General features: G+C 36.7%; 1 protein-coding gene and 1 pseudogene across 3 annotated transcripts in view; one reads left to right on the top strand and one right to left on the bottom strand.

The window, feature by feature from the left end:
• The window catches only part of Brwd1 (bromodomain and WD repeat domain containing 1), a 119816-nt gene that overhangs the window by 20524 nt on the left and 72904 nt on the right, over positions 1–26388 (top strand). For all 3 annotated transcript variants that reach the window (XM_047563871.1, XM_047563872.1, XM_047563870.1), the window contains exons 9-19: positions 2931–3031; positions 3971–4041; positions 4870–4970; positions 6757–6797; positions 7911–8009; positions 10683–10833; positions 11083–11217; positions 13907–14035; positions 14199–14424; positions 19437–19622; positions 23542–23725. In XM_047563871.1, the coding sequence (XP_047419827.1) occupies positions 2931–3031; positions 3971–4041; positions 4870–4970; positions 6757–6797; positions 7911–8009; positions 10683–10833; positions 11083–11217; positions 13907–14035; positions 14199–14424; positions 19437–19622; positions 23542–23725 (1424 nt within the window). The remainder of the gene's footprint in view (positions 1–2930; positions 3032–3970; positions 4042–4869; positions 4971–6756; positions 6798–7910; positions 8010–10682; positions 10834–11082; positions 11218–13906; positions 14036–14198; positions 14425–19436; positions 19623–23541; positions 23726–26388) is intronic.
• Positions 22013–22459, bottom strand: LOC124992790 (60S ribosomal protein L24-like; annotated as a pseudogene).

The raw sequence follows: 26388 nt of genomic DNA, 5'->3' as shown, positions 1-26388 counted from the left end.
AAAGTCTGTGGCCTGTGTAACAAATCTATATCCTTCAAAGTTTAGTTTAGAGAAATAACCACCCCCCCTAAAAAAAAAAAAAAAAGTTTATAAGAAGCCTCAGGAAAGTGACAAATGTAAATACAGTGTGTGAGCCTTGATTTGGGTCCTGGTCTTAGGAGAGAAATCCCATAAAGTACATTTTGAGAAATTGGGGGAAATTTGAATATGGATTATATATTAATATTAAATTTCTTGAGTGTTTATAGCTGTATTGTGTGGGACAATGTCATTGATCTTTGGAGATGGGATAAGGGTTTCAGTGAGGTGATAGGATTTGTGGCTAAGTGTTAAGCTTTGGTGAATCTTGGTGACTGTTATGGGTGCTCATTGTACTTTCTCATGACTTTATAGATTAAGAATATTGCAAAATTAAATGGAGAAAAGTAACACTGTATCACTGCAGCTGTTCACACAGCAGGGAAGAAAAAACAAATATGTAACTATTGGAAAGAGATAAAGTTCTAATTTTTCAAGTTTGATGGTTTACTTAAAAAGTCTAAGAGAATCCATTGAAAATGCCTCCTCAACAAGTAACATTTATTTTAGGAAATAAGAGCTGTGGACCTAGGTAGTGGTGATGGCCCAGTAGCTTTGTGAACATAGGTGAATACCTCTGAATTTCCTGATTTCCAAGTGATTAATGTGGTGAGATTTACATTAGGTGAATTTACCTCCTTCCCCCAACACACAGTACTAGCTCAGTCTAAAAGGCACATGTGAGAGCACACAGGAAGAATTGCATTTTAATAGTTTATAGGAAAACAAACTACCTTTGAACAATACAGTCTTTAATAGCAAAACAGGATTAGCATACATTCAAGACACCTTATTGTGCTAATAAAAAGTTATAAAAAATGTTATTATAAACTTATAGACTGAATTTACTATATGATAACAAATTATTAACATCCTCTTCAGGTATTAAGTACATGATGGCCACATCCCAAGCCCTTTTAATTTTATTATTTAAAAATTCTTTTTAGTTGTAGATGGACATAATCCTGTTTTATTTATTTATTTATTTTGTTTTATTTATTTTTATGCAGTGCTGAGGATCAAACCCAGGGCTTCACATGTGCTAGGCAAGCCCTCAACCATTGAGCTACAGCCCTAGTCCCAAACCCCCCCCCCTTTTTTTTTTTTTTTTTTTGGTGCTGGGGATCGAACTCAGGGCCTTGTGCTTACAAGGCAAGCACTCTACCAACAGAGCTATCTCCCCAGCCCCTGCAAACCCTTTTTGAGTTAGTCTCACCAAGTTGCTTAGGGCCTCACTCAGATGTTGAGATTGACATTGAACTTGTAATTCTCCTTCCTCAGCTTCCTGAGGCTCAGGGATCATAGCTATGTGCCACTGTGTCCACTCTTACTGATGCTTTTATTTAGGATTTAGTTAGCTAATTTTAGAAAAACAAGATGCTGCTTTTTGGAATTTCGGCAACCGACCAGGGCTGGGGATTCAAACCTGGGTCTTGAGTTTGAGAGGCAGGCACTCTACGTGTTGGGCTATATCTCCAGCACAAGATGCTGCTTTTTAATATCCAGAAGCATATATTACAGTCATTTAAGAATAGCTTGTAGGCAGTAAAACAAGGCAGTGTCAGTAATACTGACATTTGGAGCATTTGGAGCTGGGTACATTTAGGTTGATTGGAATGCTTATTGGCTCTTCATTATATTTTGGTTGTTTCTTTTTAGTCAGTATTTTGCTGTTAGATCTTTTATCTGCTTTTGGCATTTTCTGTTAAAGTTCATAGTTATTTTTTGCTGTTAAGTTCAAATTGGCTACCCACTTTACCCATTTTCTGCCTTTATGAGCACTTTGAATATAAACTTGGGTTCCTACAACTTACCATATTTTCTCTGACTTTTTTACTTGCGTTCATATTACTCTTTTGCTAAGTATGATTTTTCTTGTTTTCCCCCTTCATTTTCTAAATCTTCCTGAATGTCTGTGAACCAAATTGATCTTCCTTTCTGTATGGCCTTTGTTTAGCATACTTGGTAATTTATTAAATGCAAATGTAAAATTACAATGTGATCTTGCATTTTCTTCTGATATTTTGTGGTATTAAATTTTTTTAGTTATAGGTGGACACAATATCTTTATTTTTTTATGTGGTGCCGAGGATCGAAACCAGTGCCTCACAGGTGAGAGGCAAGTGCTCCACCATTGAGCTGCAGCCCCAGCCCTGTGATATTATTTTTTAAACCTGTATATCATTGATCTATTTGAAATGTGTCCTGATGGCACAGTGTGAAGCATGGATCTAGACTTATTCCCCATTACTGCTTGGGTGTTGGCATGACATTTAAGCAGTGAACTGTTTCCTTGCCAGATCCTGTGTGTGTCAGGGGGTAGGCACTCTACCAGGAGGAATCTACCAGTAAGCTGTACCCCAACTGTTTTAATTTTTTTAACTTGAGACTGTCTTGTTAAGTTGCCAGGCTGCCTTGAGCTTGTGACCCTTCTGTCTCAGCCTTCTGGGTGGCTCAGATGACAGGCCTGTGCTAGGCCCCCTCATTTTGTATTAGCAGCTGTTCTTTAACTTTAAAGCCTTTTTGTTGGTCATTCTGTCAAGGTGGTGATTGTGTCCAGTGGTTTTAATTACCAATACCCTGTGATGTGCTTTAATATCCTAGACTGAGAATTTATTGTGTAAAGATTTTCTGGTTTTTCCTCTTGTTTAGTTTTGAATATTGTCTTTATTGAGATCATATAACAAATTAACATACAGGTTAGATTTTTCACTATAATATGACCTGTATTTTGAATTTCTTGTGTTTTATATTTTTAAAAATGTCAATTGGGGTTAACTTTGGAAAACTTAAATGTAAGTTAAAACTACAGAAGCTCTCAAAACTAATTTATATATATTATTTCTTTTTAGTTTAGCCCTATGGCCAAAGGCTCTCAAAGGTATATGGTTTCCACTGGTGCTGATGGAACAGTTTGCTTTTGGCAGTGGGATTTGGAATCCCTGAAATTTAGGTAAGTGACTTTATTCTTCTTTAATGCAGTTAGTATTTAGTTCAATGAAATGAAGTTTGATTATGAAGATAAATTATGTATTATGGTTGCTTTTTTACTTTTGAACATAATTTTTATTACATACAGCAAGTATGTCATTTACTATTTACTGTATACAGTTTATTTTGTTGATGGTTGAATATGTTAAAGAACCATAGATTTTGTCTTCATGAGCACACTTTGTATAATTGAAATGAAGTAATATGTATGGGAAATATTTTTTTAAAATGTCAAATATACAGTTATATATGTAATCAAAAATTCAGGCAGGAACATTTGAGGATCATAAGAACTAGCTCATAATCTGGACCTGTGCTGTCCAGTCTACCATACGGACTTAAACACTTCAAATGTGGCTAGTATATAAAGTATCTATTTAAAATTATATTGATATCGATGATATGTTGTCATATTTGGGGTGTATTGAGTTCAATGCAATTTACAAAATTAATTTTCTTTTACTGTCTTTTTTTTTTTTTTTTGAGACGGAGTCTCGCTATGTTGCCCAGGCTGGCTTTGCATTCCTGGGTTCAGTGGATACTTCTGCCTCCCATGTTCAAACAGTAATCGTTCCTGAGCCTTAAGAGTCTGGGACTACAAGCCTGTGCCATTGTGCTTAGCTTTTTATTTTCTTAAAGTGTGGTTACATAGTAAAACGGTGGCTTGTGTTCCACTTCTGTTGTCCAGTGCTATAATATGGTGCTTCTATATACTTCTTTGTGGTGTTGATAATGGATTCACTCTGAGTTCTAGTCACCCCACGTAAAAAATATTTGGCCTATGTAAAGGTACTGTAGAGATAAGATTATGATACTTAGATATGCCAGATTGAAGCTAATATTTCAGATGTGTAATGTGTTGAACGAACGTATTTTAAAGCAACATCTTATTCTTTTTAAGTCCTCGCCCCTTGAAGTTCACTGAAAAGCCTCGGCCAGGCGTTCAAATGCTTTGTTCTTCTTTTAGTGTTGGTAAGGTAACTTGTTCGGTAATCTTTTTTTTAGTTTTACTTGAGCATTTATTAAATCTCTGCATTACTGCTAAGAATCTTTATTCAGATAGGTGGTAAATGACATCTGATGTCCTTTCATTAGGTTTAATTGGTGATGTTCATTTAATCACCCTTGTTTTTGGTGTGTCCCACTGTCTGATTCAGCATTTCTCTAATTGCTAACAGTAATGAGGGCCAGTGACAGAGAGAACGGAGGAGGGCTGAGGTGTTCATGTGATCTGTTCCTATCTTATGTGCTCTGTGTGTGATAAACCAGAATTTGTGATTTTCTTTGAATGGTTTTACTGTATGTTTTTGTTAGCTTAAATTTGATTTCCACACCTGTATCTTGGTGAAATTATTCACCTTTCTCTTATACTATGAACTTTTGTGGGTTTTTTTTTTTTTTTTTAAGAATAGGTCAAAGACTTTCCTCCCAAAAGTGTGAAAATTTCAAAAATGTCAAGAAGGAAACTTTTACATTCCCAAACTAGGTTGAGGTGTATGACGATTTGCAAAGCAGCCCCTCCTGTCCAGTAGTGTAGAGCACTGGTGCTGACGTGGCCCTGGCCTCGCCTCCACATCCAGGACAGAGGGACACTGGACATTCTAGACTGGGTTCATTTTGTATGTGAAAGTTGCAAATAAGAGTTTTATAAATTTATGCAATGAGTTAGAAAATAAATGTAGAGAGAGAACTTTAGTTTTGGAATAAGAGATCTTGCTTTTTTAAATTTTAATGTAGAAATTAGGTTTATTCAGATTTTTTTATAAACTGGATGTTTAAACCTTTACATTTTTATTTCAGGTGGCATGTTTTTAGCTACAGGTAGTACTGATCATGTAATCAGAATGTACTTTTTGGGTTTCGAAGCACCTGAAAAAATCGCAGAACTTGAAAGCCACACTGTAAGCATTCATCTTTTAAAATTATGTAGAATAATTAATATTCCTATTATTGATAAGGGAAATTGTTACTGTTCTACTTTTATTTTAGCTTTTTTCCCTGTTTAACGAATGAATTTTATTTTAAAACATTTTTTCTTCCTGGGAACTGGGATTGAACCATGGGTCTTGTGCATACTATGCAGGTACTCTGCCACTGAACTGCACTTTCAGCCCTGTTTCTTAAATTTGAGATATAGTTCAATTTGACCTTGAAATTGGGATCCTCATGCCTCAACTCCTGAATAGCTGGGATTACAGGCAGGTGACACTGTGCCCAACTATTTTAAAGAGTTTTGATTAGGTTATGTTGGATTTAAAATATGAAATCATGGCTGCATTTGAGATAAGTCATTGATGTGATATGCCTACGAAGATTTTGCTAAATTATACTGAACAGTGAAAATATTAAAATTTAGAGATTTTTTTGTTTAATTTATATATTGTAGTGCTAGGTATCAAACCTAGCACCTTAACACATGCCCCAGCTGCTCTTCCACTGAACTATAGAGTGTATAGAGTGTATCTTTGTAAAGAAGAAAATGTTCTTTGTAAAGAAGAAAAAAGAAAATCATCTTTGTATAAGATGATTTTTGTGAATTCTGTTCTAATCTTTAACACATAAGGATTGCATTTAAACAGAAGAAATTTCATTGGCAACTCATTTTAGCTCCTTGAGAGGGCTAATATTTTACAGTAGTTATTTTGGCTTTAGTCTAAAATCTAGTTTATGACAGTTGGTCTGGATGGGCTAGTTTTAGAGTGACTCGCTTGTCCTTGTCAAGTTCATGAAGTTGTGATTAAGTAGTAAGATAGATAACTCAGTTTTCTGGACAGGGGTAAGGTCATTTTTTCTTCTAAAGGAAATTTAGGGAGGGCAGTTACCATCCAGAGGTTATTTATCAAAGATAGATTTATTATTTTTATAGTTGTAAATGGACAGCATGCCTTTATTTTATTTATTTTTTTGTGACACTAAGGATCAAAACCAGTCCCTCACACATGCTAGGCAAGTGTTTATAACCCTGACGCATAAAGATAGATTTTTATCACTTTAAAATAAAAATTGGGACTGGGGTTGTGGCTCAGTGGTAGAGCTCTTGCCTAGCATGTGTGAGGCACTGGGTTCGATCCTCAGCACCACATCTAAATAAATAAATAAATGAATAAAATAAAGGTATAAAAAAAATAAATAAAATAAAAATTGTTTTTCTTTGCCTTAAGTGAAAATGCCTTGTTTTCAACTCTTTTAAAGTCTTAAAATTGTGATCACTTTCCATACATACCTTTTCATTTCCACATAAATCTTTTTATTTTGGAACCCAGGATCCCTTAACTACTGAACTTTATCTCTAGCCCTTTTAAAAAATATTTTATTTTGAGACAGTCTCACTAAGTTGCTTAGGGCTTCACTAAATTACTGAGGCTGGCTTTGAACTTTAAATCCTTCTGCCTCAGCCTCCTGAGTTACTGGGTTATGGACAATGTACCACCATGCCCACCCACATAAGTAGTTTTATATACAGGGCTGTCTTTCTACTGGATGTGCCTCTCTTGGAAATGCGAACTGTGTCTTAGTACTCCTGTTAGGATCCTCTTTAGTCTTTGCATATAAAAATGAAATAATTTTGAATGATTGGACTAAGCAACACAAGTGCAGAGCTCTTGCTTGGTGCTTCTGGCACTGAAACTTCTTAATTAGCAGGCTGTGTGGATAATAATTTGTGTATTTGTTTTTTTCCCCCTTTAGGATAAAGTAGATAGTATCCAATTTTGTAACAATGGTGATAGGTAAGTGTGTTTATATTTGTGTGTGTTTTAGGCAAATACGGTGTGCTACATAATAGTATAGAGATACATAACTTCATACTTTCCCTTTTATATTATCATTTTAAGTTTAATTTTAATTGACATAATTGTTTATATTTATGGGGTACAATATCATGTTTTGGTGTTTGCATCGCTGAGTGATTAACTCAAGCTAATAAACACCAGCCACCTCATATACTTTCTTTTTTTTTTCTGGTGATTAGATTTAAAATCTCAGCAATTTTGAGGTAATACATTATTAACTGTAGAACTGTCACTTTATGTATTACAGATACTCTTCTACAGTGACTATATTAACTGAATTAAGAGTGTTTGTGTTTACAGAAAACACACAACATTATAAGATTTTAGAATTGTGTTCATTGCTTTCTGTGACCAAGAATAGTTCTTTGGCTAGATGTCTGATGTGCTGGGGTGAAAAAAGACATTCAGTGATGATGAAATTCCTTGTTTGAGTAGTATAAAGTTTTTTTTCTTATTAGTCACTGCATCTGCATTGAAATTATTTTAATTTTTTTCGGTAGTGCTGGAGATTGAACTCAGGGCCTTGTGCATGCTAGGCAAGCTCTCTACCAACTGAGCTGTATCCCCAGCCTATTTTAATTTTTTAAATTTAAATTATTACCTAAATTATATCCTTACTGGTATCTGCTATGTGCCAGGTGCTTTTCCTAAATTGTAGTCTTTGCACCTTCATTTGTTAATTAATATATTTTTACAGTGGCCGGCATGAATTAGCGCTTAATATTAATATGCTTAAACTGGAGTTTTTGCTAACAATTTTCCCTTACCTTTAATTTTCTCCTTTGTCCCGCTACTACTTTTACATGATCAAACCTCAATCTGTTTGAAAAGCTATTAGTTGAGTTTTTAATGTTTTGTTTCCTAGGGCCAGGCAACTCATAGCAAATCAAATTCTTTTTTCTCACCCAGATATGCCCTAAATAACCTGTTTTTTGAATTAACACTTGTACATTGACCTTTCGTTAGGGCAGCTACATTGAAGTTTTCTTTGTTTGTTGATTTAGTTGTAGCAAGTATGTGTGTAGAAGTTCTTTTTCTGAATATTTTAAGGTTCCTAAGTGGTAGCAGAGATGGAACAGCACGAATTTGGAGATTCGAGCAGTTAGAGTGGAGAAGTATTTTACTGGATATGGCTACCAGAATCTCAGGGTAAGTATTTTATCATAAGGTGTGTCATGGGTACCTCCCTCCCTTTCTCCTTTCCTCTTCTTCGCCCATATATTGGTTATTTTGTTGAGATTTTAACCACTCATAAAGAGCTATAGTCTTAAGTGAATAGTATATCTGATAAACACTTAAATCCCATATGTCCAGATTAACATAAGGAACATGTGGTTTATTATTGCATTGACCACCTTAGGTTTTACATTTCAATTAACACCTCCTACTATTTTACAGAAAAATTACAAAATTAACTCAGAGTATGTCGAGTGTGGAAAATATAATTTTATATACGAATTTTAAAAAGCTAATTTGGAGCTATGCTTGAGACTTACGAAAACAAATATACTTGATTGTTAAAATAAAAATTAAAAAAGCTGAGTTCCAGTGGTGCATGCAACAAGCGGACCAGTAAAATGGTTCTGAAGGCACGTTCATTGGTCCTCGCCCCCACCCAAGTTTCAGACATGGTTTGAGCAACTTTGAGATAAGTAGCCCTTTTCGAGATGGATATTGCATATTCTAAAGTGTTTTTGTGTATATTTGGAGGAGGCAATATGGATGGTGAAGTGTGATACATATTTTGTAGTCAGACCTTGACTCAAATACCCCTTATACCTGTTTTGGCAAAGTCATTATCTGGGAAGGGAGGCCTCATCTTTTGAAGTATTATTGGGAAACTGAAGTGCTACCGCAAAAGTTTCTGTTACCCTGCCTGGCTTGCAGTGTGTATTTGTATATTCTTTTATCTTTTCTAAATACTGTTATTATTGTAGGTACACTGTAAGCAATAGAAGTCTAGTCATAAATATTGTTTTTAAGTCGTTTCTAAAGCTTATCTTTACAATTTTTCTTATACTATCACTACAAAATGTGGAAACTTGTGTCCCACATTTATCTTTTAGAAAATCCTGTTTAGTTAGGCGGTGGTGCATACCAGTAATCTCAGAGACTGAGGAGTCTAAAGCAGAAGGATCACAAGTTTGAGGCCAGCCTTGGTAACTCAGTGAGATCCCAGTATCAAAATAAAAACAGAAAGGGCTGGGGGTGTAGCTTAGTGGTAGTGTGCCCCTGAGTCCCGTCCCTGGTACTGGCAGGTGGTAGGGAGGCATCATGTCTTGCTTTATTTTCAATAGTAGAAATTGACTTATGTAGTCCAAAGATTTGTGTTGCGTGTTCAAAATAAATTTGATCTTGATATTGTTGTGGAGTGTGGAAAGACTCTTGCCCTTTAGTTTAAAAAATTTTACTTTCATGTTAAATATTTCATCTTGATATTTGAAAACAGTGTGAAAGTAAATACATTCAGTCCTTGGTTAATATAAATAATGAAGGAAAATGGGAGTGAAGATAATTTGAAATTATAGTCACTCCTGAGCAGTTATTTTATTAGGCAGAATAAGAGCATAAATGTTAAACTTGAATAAAACTATATTGAGAATGAAAATGCTTAATTTGCTTGCTGTCAGATTCCCATTTATGGAGTGAATTTTTCTTGTAAATCTCTTCATGATGACAGTATACTTTCCTCATATAAAGTTCTCCTACTTTTACATCTTAAAGAGCAGAATCTTCTGTAAGAATTAACTGGGTAATTATTTTAGTGTTCTAATCTTGGCTAATCAACGGGGTGAAATGGAATTTGTTAGTAAATTCATACTAGTTAATTGGGAAAACTTTTAGTTTAATGCCAAGAGTCTTAGCCTCCTTTTGTTTGACCTCTAATGTTATTTCTTCCCCTGTCTGATCTGCTGAGACTTACTCTTTTCTCTGTTCCATTATGCTTACATAGGTGGCGGTGATGTAGCACTTACTCCTTGATCTTACAGCTGTCTCTTAATTGAAAGGTTAGGTGATTATGATTTTTAGAATGTTAATGACTTCAGAACCGATTAGGCCTTTCTGCTCCCTCCTGTTTCTGATTCTAATTTACAGACTTCGTATATCACTTTAACAAAGACAGTAAAACGTGAATGTGTATTCAAGGCCACTCTTACCAAGGGCCACATACAAATAGGGAGATGGAAAGAGTGCGGTCTCATTCACAGTTGGAGCGTTTGGGAGTGTCTGCCTTTGATAGAGGCTAGAAATTAGGGATGTGAAGGCAGATTTTCTTCTTCGTAAACTCGTTTCTCTGGAGAAGCAGTTGAAAGCAAGAATGAACCATAGGCTTGGGAGTTAAGAGAAGGAAATGGAAAAAGCCAGGGAAAAGGGACTTTGCCTTGGATATAGCAGTGGTGTCCGACCATCTGCCTTTATTCACTCTGAACCGCCTCTGAGTTACTCTGTACCCCTCAGGTTTTGCCCCAGTCTGTTTCTAGACATTGTGGGTTAGATGTGACGATACTTCTTTAGGACTTAAAAAATAGTAACATTTAGTTACTGCTTTTGTTTTTTTGATACTGTGTGGGGGATTGAACCCAAGGGTGTTTTATCACATCTATATCCCCAGCCCTTTATATTTTTTATTTTGAGTGACAGTTTTGCTAATTTTGCCCAGGCTGGCCTTGAAGTTAGGATCTTTCTGCCTCAGCCTCTCCAGTAGCTGGAATTACAGGCTTGTAGCTGTGCATTTGTTTAGTTACCGTATTGATGAAGGATTGTGTAAATAGTATAGTCTGCCACCAGAATAGGCTTACACATTGTATATTTTTTTGTTAGAGACTTATCTTCAGAAGAGGAAAGGTTTATGAAACCCAAGGTAACAATGATAGCTTGGAATCAGAATGATAGCCTTGTTGTCACAGCTGTGAATGATCATGTCCTCAAAGTCTGGAATTCTTATACTGGACAACTGCTTCATAATTTGCTGGTAGGTGGTTTTTACTAATATGACAAATCAAAATACTTCAAGTCTTATTTTTTAAACTCTAAAAGTACTATACTGAATAAGTTCTGTTTGTCAAATGATTGGAAATTTTTTTATGCATAAGAATATATAAATTATTATCCTTAATACAGTTTTAAAATCCCATATATAGTATGACAGGATGTATTTAAAAAATTTTTTGTAGTTATAACTTGTAAACCTTCATTAATGTTATGATTTTGTTGAATAAAGGGACATGCTGATGAAGTATTTGTCTTGGAGACACACCCCTTTGATTCCAGAATCATGTTATCTGCAGGACATGATGGCAGCATATTTATATGGGATATTACAAAAGGAACCAAGATGAAGCATTATTTTAATATGGTAAGTGAAGTGAGGTATACCTTTATGCATGCTTTTGTTTGTTTAGAGTATTTGCATTATGAGAGTTAGCCAGAAATAGATTTTAGCATTTTGGTGGTTTATTTTTCTGTAAATCAGAGTATGTAAAACTGGTAAGTATCTGACAGCTGTATATGAATATACACATAAAATTCTCTTTATAATTGTTGTGTACAAGGGAAGAATTTTCAAAACGTATCTGTTAAGCTTTTTGTGTATGAATGTGTGTCAGTATGTCTAAATTGACAAATTCATGGTCATTATACAAACTTTTTCAGTAGTTAAAATATTGAAATATATGATAATAGAATTACATATAAAATTATAAATAACTGCCAGTAAAATAATCCTCAGTAACTGAATAATATTCAGAATGCCCCCTAGATGTTTCAGTTGTTCAAGCATCATTAGATTTTTTTCATCTTTTTTCTTTTTGCATATATGTTATATTCTAGAATCAAATGAGAATTCTTTAGGATACTTTAGAATTTCTCATATATACCCATATTGCAAGTTATTAATTAGTAAATATAACATTGCTAAAATAGCATTATATAATCCAGATCTATAATTTTGTCAGTTGGCCCAGCAGTGTCATTAAACAAGCTATATTTTGTTTCTTAGACCAGGATCCAACTCAAGATCATATATTGCCTTAAGTGGTTTTATATCTCTGGTTTTCTTTAATCATTAATGGCCCTCCAGTATTTTTATTTTCTCCTCCTTGCCCTTAAGTGTTTTATGAGTATATACAAGTAATGTTATAGAACATCTTTCAGTTTGACTGGTAATGTCTTCATGTTACACATTTTTTCTTTTTCTTTCTTTTTTTTTGTGATACTGAGGATTGAACGAACCCAGGGCCTCGTGTTTGCAAGGCAAGCACTCTACCAACTGAGCTAAATCCCTAGCCCATGTTACACATTTTTTCGATGCAATTGAACAATGATATTGTACCCTCTATGCATCCCTCAGAGTTACATGATATTTACTTGTCCCACTATTGATGGTGACAATTTTAAATATGAGGTTAAAGTGGCTTCTGTCAGATTTTTCCACTATAAAATAATTTTTTTCCTTTTTATAACTGTAAAACTAATGTAGTGGGCTGGGGATATAGCTCAGTTGGTAGAGTGCTTGAGGTTTCAATCCTCAGCACTGCAAAAAGAAAACTAATGTAGCTTTTTTTTTTTTTTGCTTCTGTTTTCCTCCTTCTAGTGCTGCAGATTGATACCAGGTGCTCATATATGCTAGGCAAGTGCTCTACCATTGTGAGCTTTTTTCCCAGCCCTCTTAATTTTTCACTGTGATTCAGGGTCTTGATAAGTTGCCCAGTCTGGCCTTGAGCTTGTGATCTTCCTGTCGCAGCTTTCAGAGTAGCTGGGTTTACAGCTGTATTCTGCTTAATGGAGCTTTTTTGAGACTCCACATGCCCGTTTCTCATCAGATTTCATATACAAACATTCACATTCATTGAGCTTTTTCAAATGGTGTCATTCGTCTATATCTTCTATCATTTTGTCTGTATTTTGGTATTCTTGCACATATTTCCTAAAAGAACTTTTAAAATTCATTTTATGTGAAAACCTTATTTGAAAGCCTTAAATGTTTTTGAGTATAAATTCAGTCTTTCTCAGAAGAAAGTAGCTTATTTGTTGAGAACTTAAGTGGTTTCTAAAATATATAACACAATACTTTGAATATCTTTGTACATGATTATTAGGATAAATTGAGTGACTTACTGGGTAAAAAGGTCTTAATTGAGGCTAAACTAAATATAATTTACGACGGAATGGAAGTTTAAAAATCTATTTAGCTGGGCATGCCTGTAATCCCAGCACCTCTACAGATGCTGTGGTAGGAGGATCACAAATTCAAGGCCAGCTTCTACAATTTAGTGAGATCCCATGTCAAAAAAAAAAAAAAAAAAAAAGGACTGGGGATGTAACTTGGTGGTAAAGCACCCCGGTCTTTAATCCCCAGTACTGCTTTAAAAAAAAAAAAAAAAGGTGAAACTGTTTGTTAATGTTTATGATACACTTCAGGCATCTTTCCTGACATCTCCTGGTTTCAAGTAGGAACGACAGGCCTTTTAACATGTCTTGAGACTTGGTAGCATTGCCCAGTTTTGCATGGTTGTCATCTTAGTAGTGAGGAGGTTAAGTTCTCCTTAAATTCCAGAAAAGTGTTGATTTTGGTTCACAAATGTGAAACTTTGTTAATCTGTAATCATTTACCTAACAGGTTATTTGCTTTTATTATATATTTTACTAAAAGTTTATTAAGTTTTCATTCACTGGTAGAAGTCTGGATTAGTTCAAATGCTCATTTGATCATTTGGAGAACTAATGCTTAGAAAATCTTTGAATTTTTTTTTCTAGGTTAGTGTTGTCTAAAAAGAATCTGATAATATATAAATTGATTTATGTGTTTAATAAAAAATACTATACATTTATTTTTCTAGGATACTGGGGATTATAGCTTAGTGGTAGTGTGCTTGTCCAGCATGTGGCAAGGCCTGAGTTCAATGTCCACCTCTCAGGCTTGGCGGGGTGTGGGGTGGAATTCCAGAAGGGATATATTGTAACAGGTTATTCACATTAAATAAGTTTATATAACAAAAGTGTTGGTATAGAATTGGTCTTAACTTTCCCCCCTCTGGGTTTTCTAGATCGAAGGCCAAGGACATGGAGCTGTGTTTGACTGCAAGTTTTCACAGGACGGACAGCATTTTGCCTGTACAGATTCTCATGGGCATCTACTGATATTTGGTTTTGGATGCAGCAAACCGTATGAAAAGGTCATTTTTAATGCTTTCTTGTAGCATATAGAAAGTTAAACGAGATTAGAAATAATTTAGCTGTATTTATTTGATCCTTGTGCTTTTAATTAACTGTTGAATATTTGTTTTCTTTAGTATACATATACTTGAAAATGTCATCCTGTGAACTTCACTTTTCTAGATTCCTGATCAGATGTTCTTTCATACTGACTACCGACCACTGATTAGAGATTCTAATAATTACGTCTTAGATGAGCAAACTCAGCAGGCTCCTCATCTTATGCCTCCACCATTCTTGGTAGATGTAGATGGAAATCCTCATCCAACGAAGTATCAGAGATTAGTACCAGGTCGAGAAAATTCTGCAGATGAACATTTGGTTCCACAACTAGGCTATGTGGCCACGAGTAAGTACAAAGTCTTTTTTTTTTTCCCTTCCTCTTGAAAAGTTTTTATTTGGAAAATTTAAAGAAGAATGAACTTCCATACCTTTAAGTTTAGTAGTCATTTATATATAGTTTGTAAAATTTTGTGTATTTTGACTTTGTATATAGATTACTTTGAACTGCTTGAATCTTGAGTTCTGGATATTTCATGCCCATTTACCCCCAAATATTTTAATATGTATTCTAGGGTGATAGTCTTCTATATAACCATAGACAACTGTCAAAATCAGGACATGTCACACTCAAAGTTGTTACCAAATTGATAGTCTGTGATTAAATCCGCTAGCTACTCTAATAATGCCTGTTGGAGCTTCTTTTGTTTTTCCCTGGTTTCACTTTGGGACTACACATGAAATCGTCTTATTTTCTAAATTTCCTTTAATCTGGAGTTGACTTTAGCTCTTTTTTTTTTTTTTTTTTTTTAAGATGGACACAGTACCTTTATTTTATTTATTTATTTTTATGTGGTGCTGCTGATTGAACCCACTGCCTCACATGTGCTAGGCAAGTGCTCTGCCACTGAGCCACAACCCCAGTCCCGGTCTTAGCTCTTGACTTGGATGGTACTGATATATTTGAAGTGTGTAGGCTGGGAATTCTGAATGCCTCAGTCTGGGCTTGCCACTTTGGTGTGGGTTGTGCCCTTTTGACAGTACAGCATGGATGCTGTCTTCCTGGAGCAGCATCACATGGCAGGCTGCTTATGATTGGTTTTCCCAGTGATTGGTAATGTTGCCTTTAACCTCTTATGGTGTTGCTTACCAAGTTTCTCAAAAGTTACCATTTTTCTCTTTGTAGTTAATAGGGGAGATGATATACAAAGACCCTATTCTTGCCAAACTTCACCCAAGCTTTAGGATCCATTGATGATTTTCCTGTTACCTGTTGTTATGACCCAAAGTTCTTTGGATCCATTTAGAAACAGTTTTTTCCCTTTTTCTAGTCCCTTATAACCACTGTTTTCTGTCACTTTAACTTTGTCTTTTTTTTTTTTTTTTTTTTTCCGGGGCTAGAGGTGGAATACTGGTGATTGAACCCAGGGGGCCACATCCCCCGTCCTTTTTAAATTTTTTATTTAGAGACAGGGTCTTGCTGAGTTGCAAAGTACCGTGCTGAGTTGCCGAGGCTGAATTTGAACTTGCAGTCCTCCTGCCTCAGCCTCCTGAACTGCTGGGATTAACTTTGTCTTTTAAGGGGATTTTATACATAGTAGTCATATCTGTGATTTCACATTCCATGGTCTCAATTATGTGCCACCTGTGATTGAAAAATATTTAATGGCAAATTCCAGAAATAAAAGATACATAAACTTTAAATTGCATGCCATTATGAGTAGTGTGGTGAATCTTTTGCTGTCCTCCCCAGGATATAAATTATCCCTTTGACTGTGTTGTATAAGCTGCCCGCCCCTTAGTACTAGCTCTCTTGATTGTCAGACCAGCTATCCCAATATTACAGTGGTTATGTTCAGTTAAACCCTACTTTACTTAAAATGGGCCCAAAGTGCCGAGTGTGATGCTGGCAGTTGAGGTGTTTCGAAAAGAAGCTGTAATGTGTTTTCTTGGAGTGAAAAGGAGAAAGTTCTGAATATAATAAGGAAAAAAAAAATGAATATCGAGATGCTAAGAGCTATGGTAAGAATATTCTGTCTGTAAAATTATTTTGAAGGGAAAATGAATTTGTGCTAGTTTTCCATTTGTATATCAAACTGCATGTTAATAACCACAGTGTGCAATATGATTTAGGTTAAGCGTGCAGTGCTTTAGGTTAAGATGGAAAAGGAATTAAATTTGTCTTTGTACAGTTCAGGAAATAGACATAGTTTATATGGAGTTCAGTGCTGTCCTTGCTTTCATACATCCATTGTGGGGATCTTGGAATGTATGTCTTGTAGATGGGGGGGGGGGCTATTGTAAAAGGAATCATACAATATGTAGAATCTTGTGCCTGGCTTCTTTTCACGTGGCGTGGTGCCAGTTCATTCATGTTCTCGCATGTATCTGTAGTTCTTGTTTATTGAGAGAGAGTACTTTGGGGAAGTGTGCATATACCATCATTTGTTTATCCATTCACTGATAGTCAAGGACATTTAGCTTGATTCCAGTTTGGGGCTATTAATGAGGATTGAAGTAGCTATTATGTGGATTTTCCTTATTTCTTTCAGTTAGTCAAAACTAACAGAAGAAGTCACATATTTCAGAGGAATTGAACATCAGAGAGCTCTACCATTAAGCTATATCCCCAACCCTTTTTGCTTTATTTTTTTTGGTACTGGGAAGTGAATATCTAGGGGGTTCTACCATTAAACTACATGCCCAGTCCTTTTTATTTTTTATTTTGATACAGGTGCTTGCTAAATTTCCCAGACTGGCCTTGAACTTGTGACCCTTCTGCTTCAGCACCCTGAGTTACTAGGATTACATGTGTGTGCAACCTCATCTTACTCGCTGTCCCTTTTTAATTTTTATTTTGTGACAGGGTCTTGCTAAGTTGTCCAGGCTGACCCTGAATTTGGGATCTTCCTGCCTCAGCCCGAGAAGTTTCTGGGATTACAAGCATGCCCACTGTGCCTACAGTTGTCTTCATAATATTAAAGTACTGGGAGATTATTTACCTTTTTTATAGTGCTGGCATTTGCACAGGTAGTGGAGAAGCACAGGTGATACAAATTCTGGCACCATAGTACAAATCATGGTCAAGGCACCAAATTCCTAGCAGTTATTATCTTCTTCATTGGCTTGCACTTGAGTCTTTTTAATATTCTGGGTGTTAAAAATCAGAAATATGCATGAAGGAGTTGTGCTGTGGATTATGAAGACTCTTCTGGCTGGTGGAAACTTCAGCCATTCCAGCCCTGTGAGAGCTGTGGGAATTTGGGAACACAGTGCTTTTTCACATGCCTCCCTCATGGTGGAGTTTGAGTCCATGCACACATGTCAGTATTTAGAGAATTGATTGAACTTTACTGCAGGTCTCTGGAGCTTTCTGTGTGCCTCACTTCTCTAGGGTTCAGCCTTGCATGTTTTAGCATTTCCTTTCTTCCTCCAGCACGACACTTTTGTCTCCTCAGCTCAAGAACTCGGTACTGTTCAGGTTCTCTGATTTGTTCTGCATGTGGAAACTACTTCCTCACAGAAACCTGGAGCAATCAGGTTTTTGTTCTCTTGGGGATCACAATCCCATGCTGCCTATTGTCCAGGGTCTGAAAACCCATGTTTTATTAATATTTTCCCCTAATTTACTGTTGTTTATGGTGAAGGGTCAGTTCCTGAAGCACTTCAGTCTTTATGCTCAAAACCACCCTCCCTTGATACTTCAGTACTGATCGTACCACGTTAGGTGGAAACATTTATTGTGATTCTTGAGAAGGTCAATATTTAAGTGATAAGTGCTACCAAAGAGAAGTTTTATAGACCTAAGAAACTTTTTTTTTGGGGGGGGGGTCAAGATTAAAAATCTTCTTGTTACTATTTTTCCTTTGATCTCATGGTGTTCTAATTATAATTTTTTTTAAATTTTTATTTTATTTTATTTTTTATAATTTTGTTTTGAGAGTGATAAAAAATTTAGTGATTTTTTTTTTCTTTTAAAGGCAAAGTCAAATCTGAGCTGATATGTAGCTCCTGTAAGTTCTTCGTTAGTTTCTGTAGTAAAAGATGTGTCATACATGAGTGTATGTATATGTGTGTGCATGCATGTGTGTATATACATATATATGTATATTTTTTTAGTTGTAGGTGGGCACAATGCCTTTATTTATATGTGGTGCTGAGAATTGAACCCAGTCCCTCACACATGCTAGGCAAGCACTCTACCACCGAGCCACAACCCCAGCATATTTCTATACATGTAAATAAAAATATATAAATAAAAGCTTGGGTAGTAGTGTGTGTTTTCCGCTCTTTAATGCTATGTGAGATTTTTCAGTTTCTGGATCTGTTACTATGGTGGCAAATTAATCTTTTCATTACTTTTAATATTACATTTTAGATGGGTGGGAAAAGGGGGGAGGTTTTGTGTTTATTGAGTTCATGTTTCAGAAAAAGATGCATCTGTGATAGGAAGATTTATAAGGGATTTTTGCATGACAATATTAATATCCAGACATATTTCTAAACCATTTTTGTAAACTCACAGCCATTTAATAATTATTTTCATTAATTCTAATCATGAACCTGTTAAATGTTTCTGAAAAGACTGTTTGAAATGTAAAGAAGCAAAGAAACTTAAAAATTTGATTCCATGTTTGAAGATTATGGGTACTGGTTCTGCTGAAAACATAGTAAAGAGATATGGTCATTTATGTTGAGTGGAACAGGCAGGTGTAACTGCCTCCTTCAACTGTATCTGTTCTCTGAGGACTCCTGGGGTGCTCAGAGAGCTATAGTTGTCTCTTGTTGAAGACCTTGAAAGTCATACCCCCACTGCCTTTTCCATAAGACAGTATATAAGTTAGAATCACTGTTTTCACCCACATTAGAATATCATGCATACCTGCTGTGATCAGTGAAGTTTCAGTAAACTTCCTACAGTGAGTGGAGCACGCTCGTGGTCCCAGCCAAGTGGGAGCCTGACGCTGGAAGGCATTCGTCTGTAGCCCCAGCTTAATGCTGGCAGAAGTGGGTTTCCATAGTCCTCCTCCTCCTGTCCTACTATGGTCCCAGAGGCTGTGTTGAGGTTTTTGTAGTACTCAGTACTCCAAAGAAGGGATTTGTTTTGGATCTTTTCTCTGAATGAATTAGTTGTGAATGTGTAGGGTATCTTTTCTAATTAGTTATTTTCTTTTTAAAACAGTTATTGTGGTCATCTTTTTTTCTTTTGCAGTGTTGGGGATTGGATCCCAAAAGAATTCTAGGCAAGCCCTTGACCACTGTGCCACATTCCCAAACCTGTTAATGTATTTTTAATTGTAGGCTACTGAAGTTCTCTTTTTTCCTACTCATATATATTATGATTCATAATTGAATTTGTAGGTGATGGAGAGGTAATTGAACAAATTATAAGTCTACAAACCAATGATAATGGCGAACGAAGCCCAGAATCCAGCATCCTTGATGGAATGATAAGGCAGTTGCAGCAGCAGCAAGATCAGAGAATGGGAGCAGATCAGGATATTGTTCCAAGTGGATTTCCGAATGGGCAAGAAACACCTCGAAGAGGTAACAAATATATGAGAAGTATTTTACCTAAATATGGCTGCATTGAAATTAAAGAGTAAACGAAGTCTTCTCTGTTACATGCATTGTGAAAAACTTGGAATAAGCAATATATTTTTGCAGCTTAATAGTCTAGAGGTAATTTAATTTGCTGTAACAACAATTGAGCATTTTATTTTCAAGTACTTGAAAGGGTTAATGAAGTTTTTCTCTAAAATCGGCATTTGCAAGTGGTATTAAATGGTATAATAAGAGTTTTTTTTTTTTTTGAAGGAAAACTATAGTTCTAGCTTTCCCTTGATTTTATATTTCTAATTTTTTTTTTTTTAAACCAAATTGGGTAGATACTATGTATGTGGTGCTGAGAATCAAACCCAGTGCCTCACACATGCCAGGCACCACTCCATCACCAGGCTACAACCTCAGCCCATGTAACATACTCTTAACATAAACATGGTGGAATGATTACACTCTGCAGATTTTGTTTTTACAGTGATGCTATCTATCTTCTACCAGCTGTTTCAGTGTTGTCATCCTTCATGGCTTTTTAAAAATTTAGAATTAGTTTAGCTTTGCTTGTCACATTTAATTATTATTATTTATTTATTTATTTCGAGGAAGTGCTGGGGATCTAGTCCAGGGCCTCACACATGCTAGGCCAGCAAGGTCCTACTGAGCTACACGTCCAGCCAATTATGTCTTTTTTAATCTAGAAAAGATTCCTCTTAGCTTGGTACTTTGGAAGGGTTCAGTCCTGTTGTTTCACAGGGTTTCTTGCAGTTTGGATTGTCTGATCATATCCTGGTAATTGTGTTATGGTTAAACCTTGTTCTTCAGTGCATCATAAGAGGCACCGATACACATGCATTCTTTGCACCTTTTCCCCTTAACAGTATGTTCTAGGAATCACCATGTACTGCTTCATCAGTTGACAGAGTTCATCCTCATCCTGTTTTATAGTTTCATATTACTCTGCTATGTGGAATAGTAAATCTTTGTAATGTGTTCATGGGCATTTAGATTATTTCTAATGCTTTGCTATTATAAGTAATGTTATAGTAAATAAACTTCTGCGTATTTGCAAATTGGAGAATAACTTTTGGAGAATAACACTCTTACTTAAGAGGTTAAATATAGAATTTATATTTCCCAATTCAAGAAATGTTTCTTCAACATCTAACTATATCTGTGTGTGTGTGTGCGTGTGTGTGTGTGTGTGTGTGTATTTTTTTTTTTTTTTTTTTTAAGATAAAAAGGTTTTTTGCTTTGCTGGCAAAGGAGAGACACAGGGGACTCCTGTTCGAAGGCTGTGATTTAGCAGGAACCCGGTGGGGGTGGGGGGTGGGGGGTTGTCGTTAAAAAGGTGGTTCAAAGGCTACACATTCCACATGTTCTCTGGAGTTGTAATTCACTTGTTAATTTGGGAGATGGTCATTCCAGGAAGGGGAGGAAAGGTAATCCTGTTTCCCCCCACCCCAGATTAGGGATGGGGAGAGATTAGGGCGGAGCAGGGTGAGAGGAAGAGAAAGAAACACGGGTCCATTTTAAACATAAGTTGCAGTGGCAGAGCTGCAGGGACTACATTCAGAGCATAAAGTGAACCACTGGTGGAGTTCCCCACTGTTAATCTACATGTGTGAAGCCTCCTGGCTCCTTTAGCTTTCTTGTATAAGTAGTGCCACTTGCCAGGATGGGTTGAGGTCTGGTTTGACCATATGTGGCTTCTCTTGGAAGCATCAGGGACATTTTCTTCTCCAGTGACCTTCCTCTTTGCAGAATGTGCACTGGTTGGCTTCCTGTTCTCTAGTGTCCTCAATCTCCCTGATCCACAGATGGGGTTTCATCAGAGTTGCAGGGCCCAGAGAGGGGTCCCATTTTTCTGTGGGTCCTCACTGACTGTAGAGGGCAAGTATCAAAATGTTGACTTTATTTAACTTTACATGTATTTATATATGTGTGTGTGTGTGTGTGTGTGTGTGTGTGTGTGTGTGTGTGTGTAGTTGTAGATTGACACAATACCTTTGTTTTTATGTGGTACTGAAGATTGAACCCAGTGCCTCACACATGCTAGGCACTGAGCCACAACCCTAGCCCCTTAACTTTTAATTGTTTTTTTTGAACAGTTGAGGATTGAACCCAAGGCCTTGCACATGCGAGGCAAGTGCTCTTCTATTGAGCTCCATCCCCAGCCCAGTATATTTTTTTCCTCTCTCTCTTTTTTTTTTTTTTTTTTTTTTTAAGAGTTGTAGATACATTTTTTTTGGGTACTGGGGATTGAACCCAGGGCCTTGTGCTTGCGAGGCAAGCACTCTACCAACTGAGCTATCTCCCCAGCCACATGGATACATTTTTATTTTAAAATCTGATCTGCCAATTTAGTGTTTTCTACCAGTTCAGAGAGCAGAAACCTTGACAGGCTTCAGTCGTTTGCTTAGGTACTCCCTCTGTGGGAGTCTTAGCAGTGGCCATTGCCATCTTTTTAGATGGCCTGCATAGCCTTTTTGCTTTCTTGGCGTCCTTGATAGCTTGGTCTTGTTGAGCCTTAACTTCTGATTTCTCTTTTCTGTTGGCCATTATATCTGCAAGAGATGCACCAGTGATGGCCCTCTGGGATTTGACTGCATGTCAGGTTTTCTTCTTTTGAATTTCTTCCAGCTGGCCCTCTGTGCTTTCTTCTGTAGAGGACAGTCAGTCTATCTGCCAAGGATCCCTCTTTGAAAGGATTGCTGACTTGCATTTTGTATTAAGAAATAGGAAAATCATTGTGTTGGTCCTGGCGCAGCATCTCCTATGTTGGGGTTTATCTTGTATCTGCTAAAACTGCACAGCCCGACCTTCATGGCGACAGCTGCTGGGAAAGAGGAAAAAGGGAGGGAAAAGGAAAAAAAAGTTTCATCCCAGTATATTTCATATAGGCATTTTATTGGTAGGTGAACTACAGTGTGTTCTGTAGTGCAGACTGTTCACGTGATTGGTGAATAGAATGTGGGACGCAGGAGAATGCAGAAGTGATGTTCACTTGTGGTTTTGCCAAGGCAGGAGGAGCTGGCGCATCTGGAGTACAATAGTGTAGCCTTTGAAGGAAAAGGAAATGGCCTACAGTTTGTATGCTGCGTTAGTATCAAGAACCCTCTCACCCTGTTTTAAGAAAATGATCACTTAGCTGGGTGTGGAGGCAAGAGATCCCAAGTTTGAGATCCACCTCAGCAACTTAGTGAAACCCCTCAAAAAAAAAAAAAAAAAAAAAAAAAAAAAAGACTGTAGATGTAGCTCAGTGATAAAGCACCCCTGAATTCAATTCTCAGCCTCCGTACACCCCCATCAAAATGCCTGGGACTTTGTCCTCAAGGGCAGCCTCTTTGGGTTCTGGCTCTTGGGATGTGGTCCTGTCCCCTGAGTTGGCTTCACTGAAGTCCACTGACTCAGACTGCACTGTCCTGTGTTGCTGCGTTAATCTCCACTGCCAGTGCAGTCAGCATGTCCCACAGTGTTCTGATAACAGGCTCATGCTCGCTGTGGCAGTCGCCTGCCTGGTGGTTCCCACTGTCCCCTGAGGATCTCAGTTGCTGGTGTGATTGGGCTTCTTATAAAGCCTCTTTGATTTGAGGAAGCAGTTTTCAATGTGGATTTTTCCAAAGATTGATTTTATTGTGGAGTTTTGCTGAAAGCAGAATTTTTAGAGAGGCAAACATGGAAAACATCAGCACATTTTAAAATTTCCGTCTCATAAAATTTTAAATTGAGGTTTAGCAGTGAATGTTCGCTCTGCATTCTACATTTTGATCTTAGTTACACAAGTGTTTTCAGTAGGTCCTTTCATCTCTGCTTTTGGTATCTCTTAGGGGAAGGAAGTACATGCTTGTTACCCTAGGCATTTTAATTTGAAATTATTTTGGAATCATTTTTTAATAATTTTTTCTAGGTTTTAGAAGATTAAGTTTAGATATCCAGTCTCCTCCAAATATTGGTCTGCGTCGTAGTGGACAAGTTGAAGGTGTTCGTCAGATGCATCAAAATGCTCCAAGGAGTCAGATTGCTACCGAGCGTGACCTGCAGGCTTGGAAACGAAGAGTGGTTGTACCAGAGGTACCACTAGGCATATTTAGGTTTGTTTTAGGAAATCTATTTATATTGCTTCTCTCTGTGAAAGTATATTCACACATCCTTAATTCCATTAGTTGTGTATATATGTAATCCCATAAATACATTTTAGTAATGGTTGGAAATCTGTTTTAATTGTGGGAGAAAAATGTCAAAATTACTTATCGTCAATTTTTTCATAGTCAGTGTTTCATCTATACAAACACCCACAGTTATCCTATCAGTGTTATTTTTTAAAAATTCCAGACAGGTTATTTTCTCTGTAAGTATTTCAGTATGTTTCTGAAAGATGAGGAATTTTCTTAAAATATAACCACAAGGCTTTTGCAGCCCATGCAACATTTCCTCAGTTTCCTGAACGAGGGCAGGTGAGAGGATTGGAAATAGACACACTCACTTATAAAAAGCGGGACCTGGTGGGCCACAGAGCTCCTGATAGGAGAGCGCTGACCGACCACGAGGGTGCTCCGCACGTTCATTATGTAGGTTAAACATCAAAGTGATTTACTGTGAGGAGGCTTCTTCAAGATAAAAGTGAGGTTGTGAGGAAAACAGCCCAACTGGGGCTTGTCAGCTTGTGCCAATGTTTCTTCCTCCTCTGGGCAGCTGGTCTCTATTTGAACCAGTAGATTCCGTGAGACTCAGAAGTCTTCGAGTGGGGCATCACCAGTGAATGAGCAGTTTCTTATCCGCAAGATACCACAGAGTTCTCAGAAGGGCATTGCCTCTGCCCTAGGACGGTTCAAACAAACCTGTAATTCATTCATCACTTTCAACACAATGCCACCACCGTAACTTCAAAAAAAGCAGTTTCTCATTGTAACCAGATACCCAGGGAGAGTTTAAATTTCCAATTGTGTCAGATGTCATAAATTATGTTTCGTTTTTTGCAAGTGTTTCAAAATGGTATGTAATTCTATCAAAATGCATGCATATCAAGGTTTTTTGGTGATATTAGCACATATTGATGCTAATGCCTAAATTTATTAATTCATTAGGTGATATTTCAATTCTTATTAATCAAGTGTTCCATTTATTATCTGATACTTCTTTTTTTGCAGTACTGGGAATTGAACCCAGGGGTGCTCTATTACTGAGCAATACCCCTATCCCTTTAAAATTTTTATTTTGGGACATGGTCTTACTAAACGACCCAGGCCATCCTTGAGCTTGTGATCTTCCTGCCTCAGCCTCCTTAGTTGCTGGGATTATAGGTGTGCACCATCATACCTGGCTGCTTTGATACTTCTGTAAGGAAGTTTACCCAAGGATACTTGATTATCCAGTTGTAAAGTTTAATATATAAAAGGCAGGAGAGATGGTTAGTTCTTCTTTATTTACACTTAAAATACGTATCCCATTTCATCCTTCATTTATAACCAATTTGAGTTGTCTTATGAGTTGAGTGTATTGGGTTTTAGCGTATAAATAACAGTCCTGGGTTCGGCTTATTTCTGATGTTCTTTACTGATTTTTCAACTGTTGCATCTCTGCCAAGAGGAGCCTGTTCCAGGCAGTCTCTCAGTCTTAAGTAACATAGTAGCCTTGCATAGCCTCTTTGCCATCAGGGATGGAACAAATGTTACAGTTCATCTTGAAAGTGATTTGATTTAGACCTACAATCAGTCTTTTCTCTTAAGCAGACCTGTTTCCTTTTACTATGTGATGATTGTTCATACTATCATCTGGGCAGTAGTCTTTCTGTTGATTTTTGAGTTGTCATTGAAATGGAGACAGCAAGTACTTTTTTATAGTAGTAAGTAAAATGTTTCCATATTCTTCTTATTTGTGTCTCATGATAACTAATGAATAGTTTTGTGAAAGTGTTTTCTTCATGTGTGTAGCCAGAAGAGTTTCACTGATGATAGAGTAATATTGGAGTACATGTAATAGGTACTTATTGTGCAGTGAGTACAAAAAAGTTTTAAAAGTACACAAAGTAGTGAAACAAAAAATCTCTGTGATGAGAAATACTGAAAATTACTGTATGCTCTAAGTTTTAAATTTGTGTCTTGAGGTTCATGGTCATCAGAACCAAAAATGTCATTTTGGGATAATTTTGCTTGTCAAAACCAAGGGAAACAAGCAGCTTTGGGAGTGAAAGACCAGAAGGCTAGTTCCTTAAACATATAAGCACTTATTCTTTTCTTTGAAGGAAGACTGGAAATAGTTTAAGGCCATAAGTGGGATTCCCCAGTAAGTCAGGGATTCAGGCTCTTGTTCTTGATCTCCTTTATGGGACTCTGCTTCCATTTTTAAGTTCACCTATCGTCAAGGTAACTGCCGAAGCTGTAGCCAACATATATTACTATCTGTGATGTAGTCTGAGATTTAAGTCAGAGGAAGGGAGAGGAGCAGAAAACTCAAAGGGCATTTTTAGTTGAGAACTTATTTAAATAGTTACATGACATTGCTGCTCTTAACTCATGGAGAAGATTGTCATTTGGCCATACTAAGCTAAAAGCAAGATGATGTAGTACAGTTTGTAATTGAGGCAGCCAAAAACCTAGGTCAAAATTGGGATTCTTTTTCTAAGGAAGAAAAGGAGAATGGATTTTGTGAGTTAGCTTACTCTTTGCCACAATACAATTTTTACAAAGAAGAGCTTATCTCTTTTTAGCATTGTATTCTTAAAAAGCACATGGGAGGGACTGGGGAGATAACTCAG

The sequence above is a fragment of the Sciurus carolinensis genome, chromosome 9 (genome assembly GCF_902686445.1).
Source record: "Sciurus carolinensis chromosome 9, mSciCar1.2, whole genome shotgun sequence".
Taxonomy (NCBI): Eukaryota; Metazoa; Chordata; class Mammalia; order Rodentia; family Sciuridae; genus Sciurus; species Sciurus carolinensis.
The sequence above is the reverse complement of the archived record's forward strand: the minus strand, read 5'-3'. Positions and strand labels throughout refer to the sequence as shown.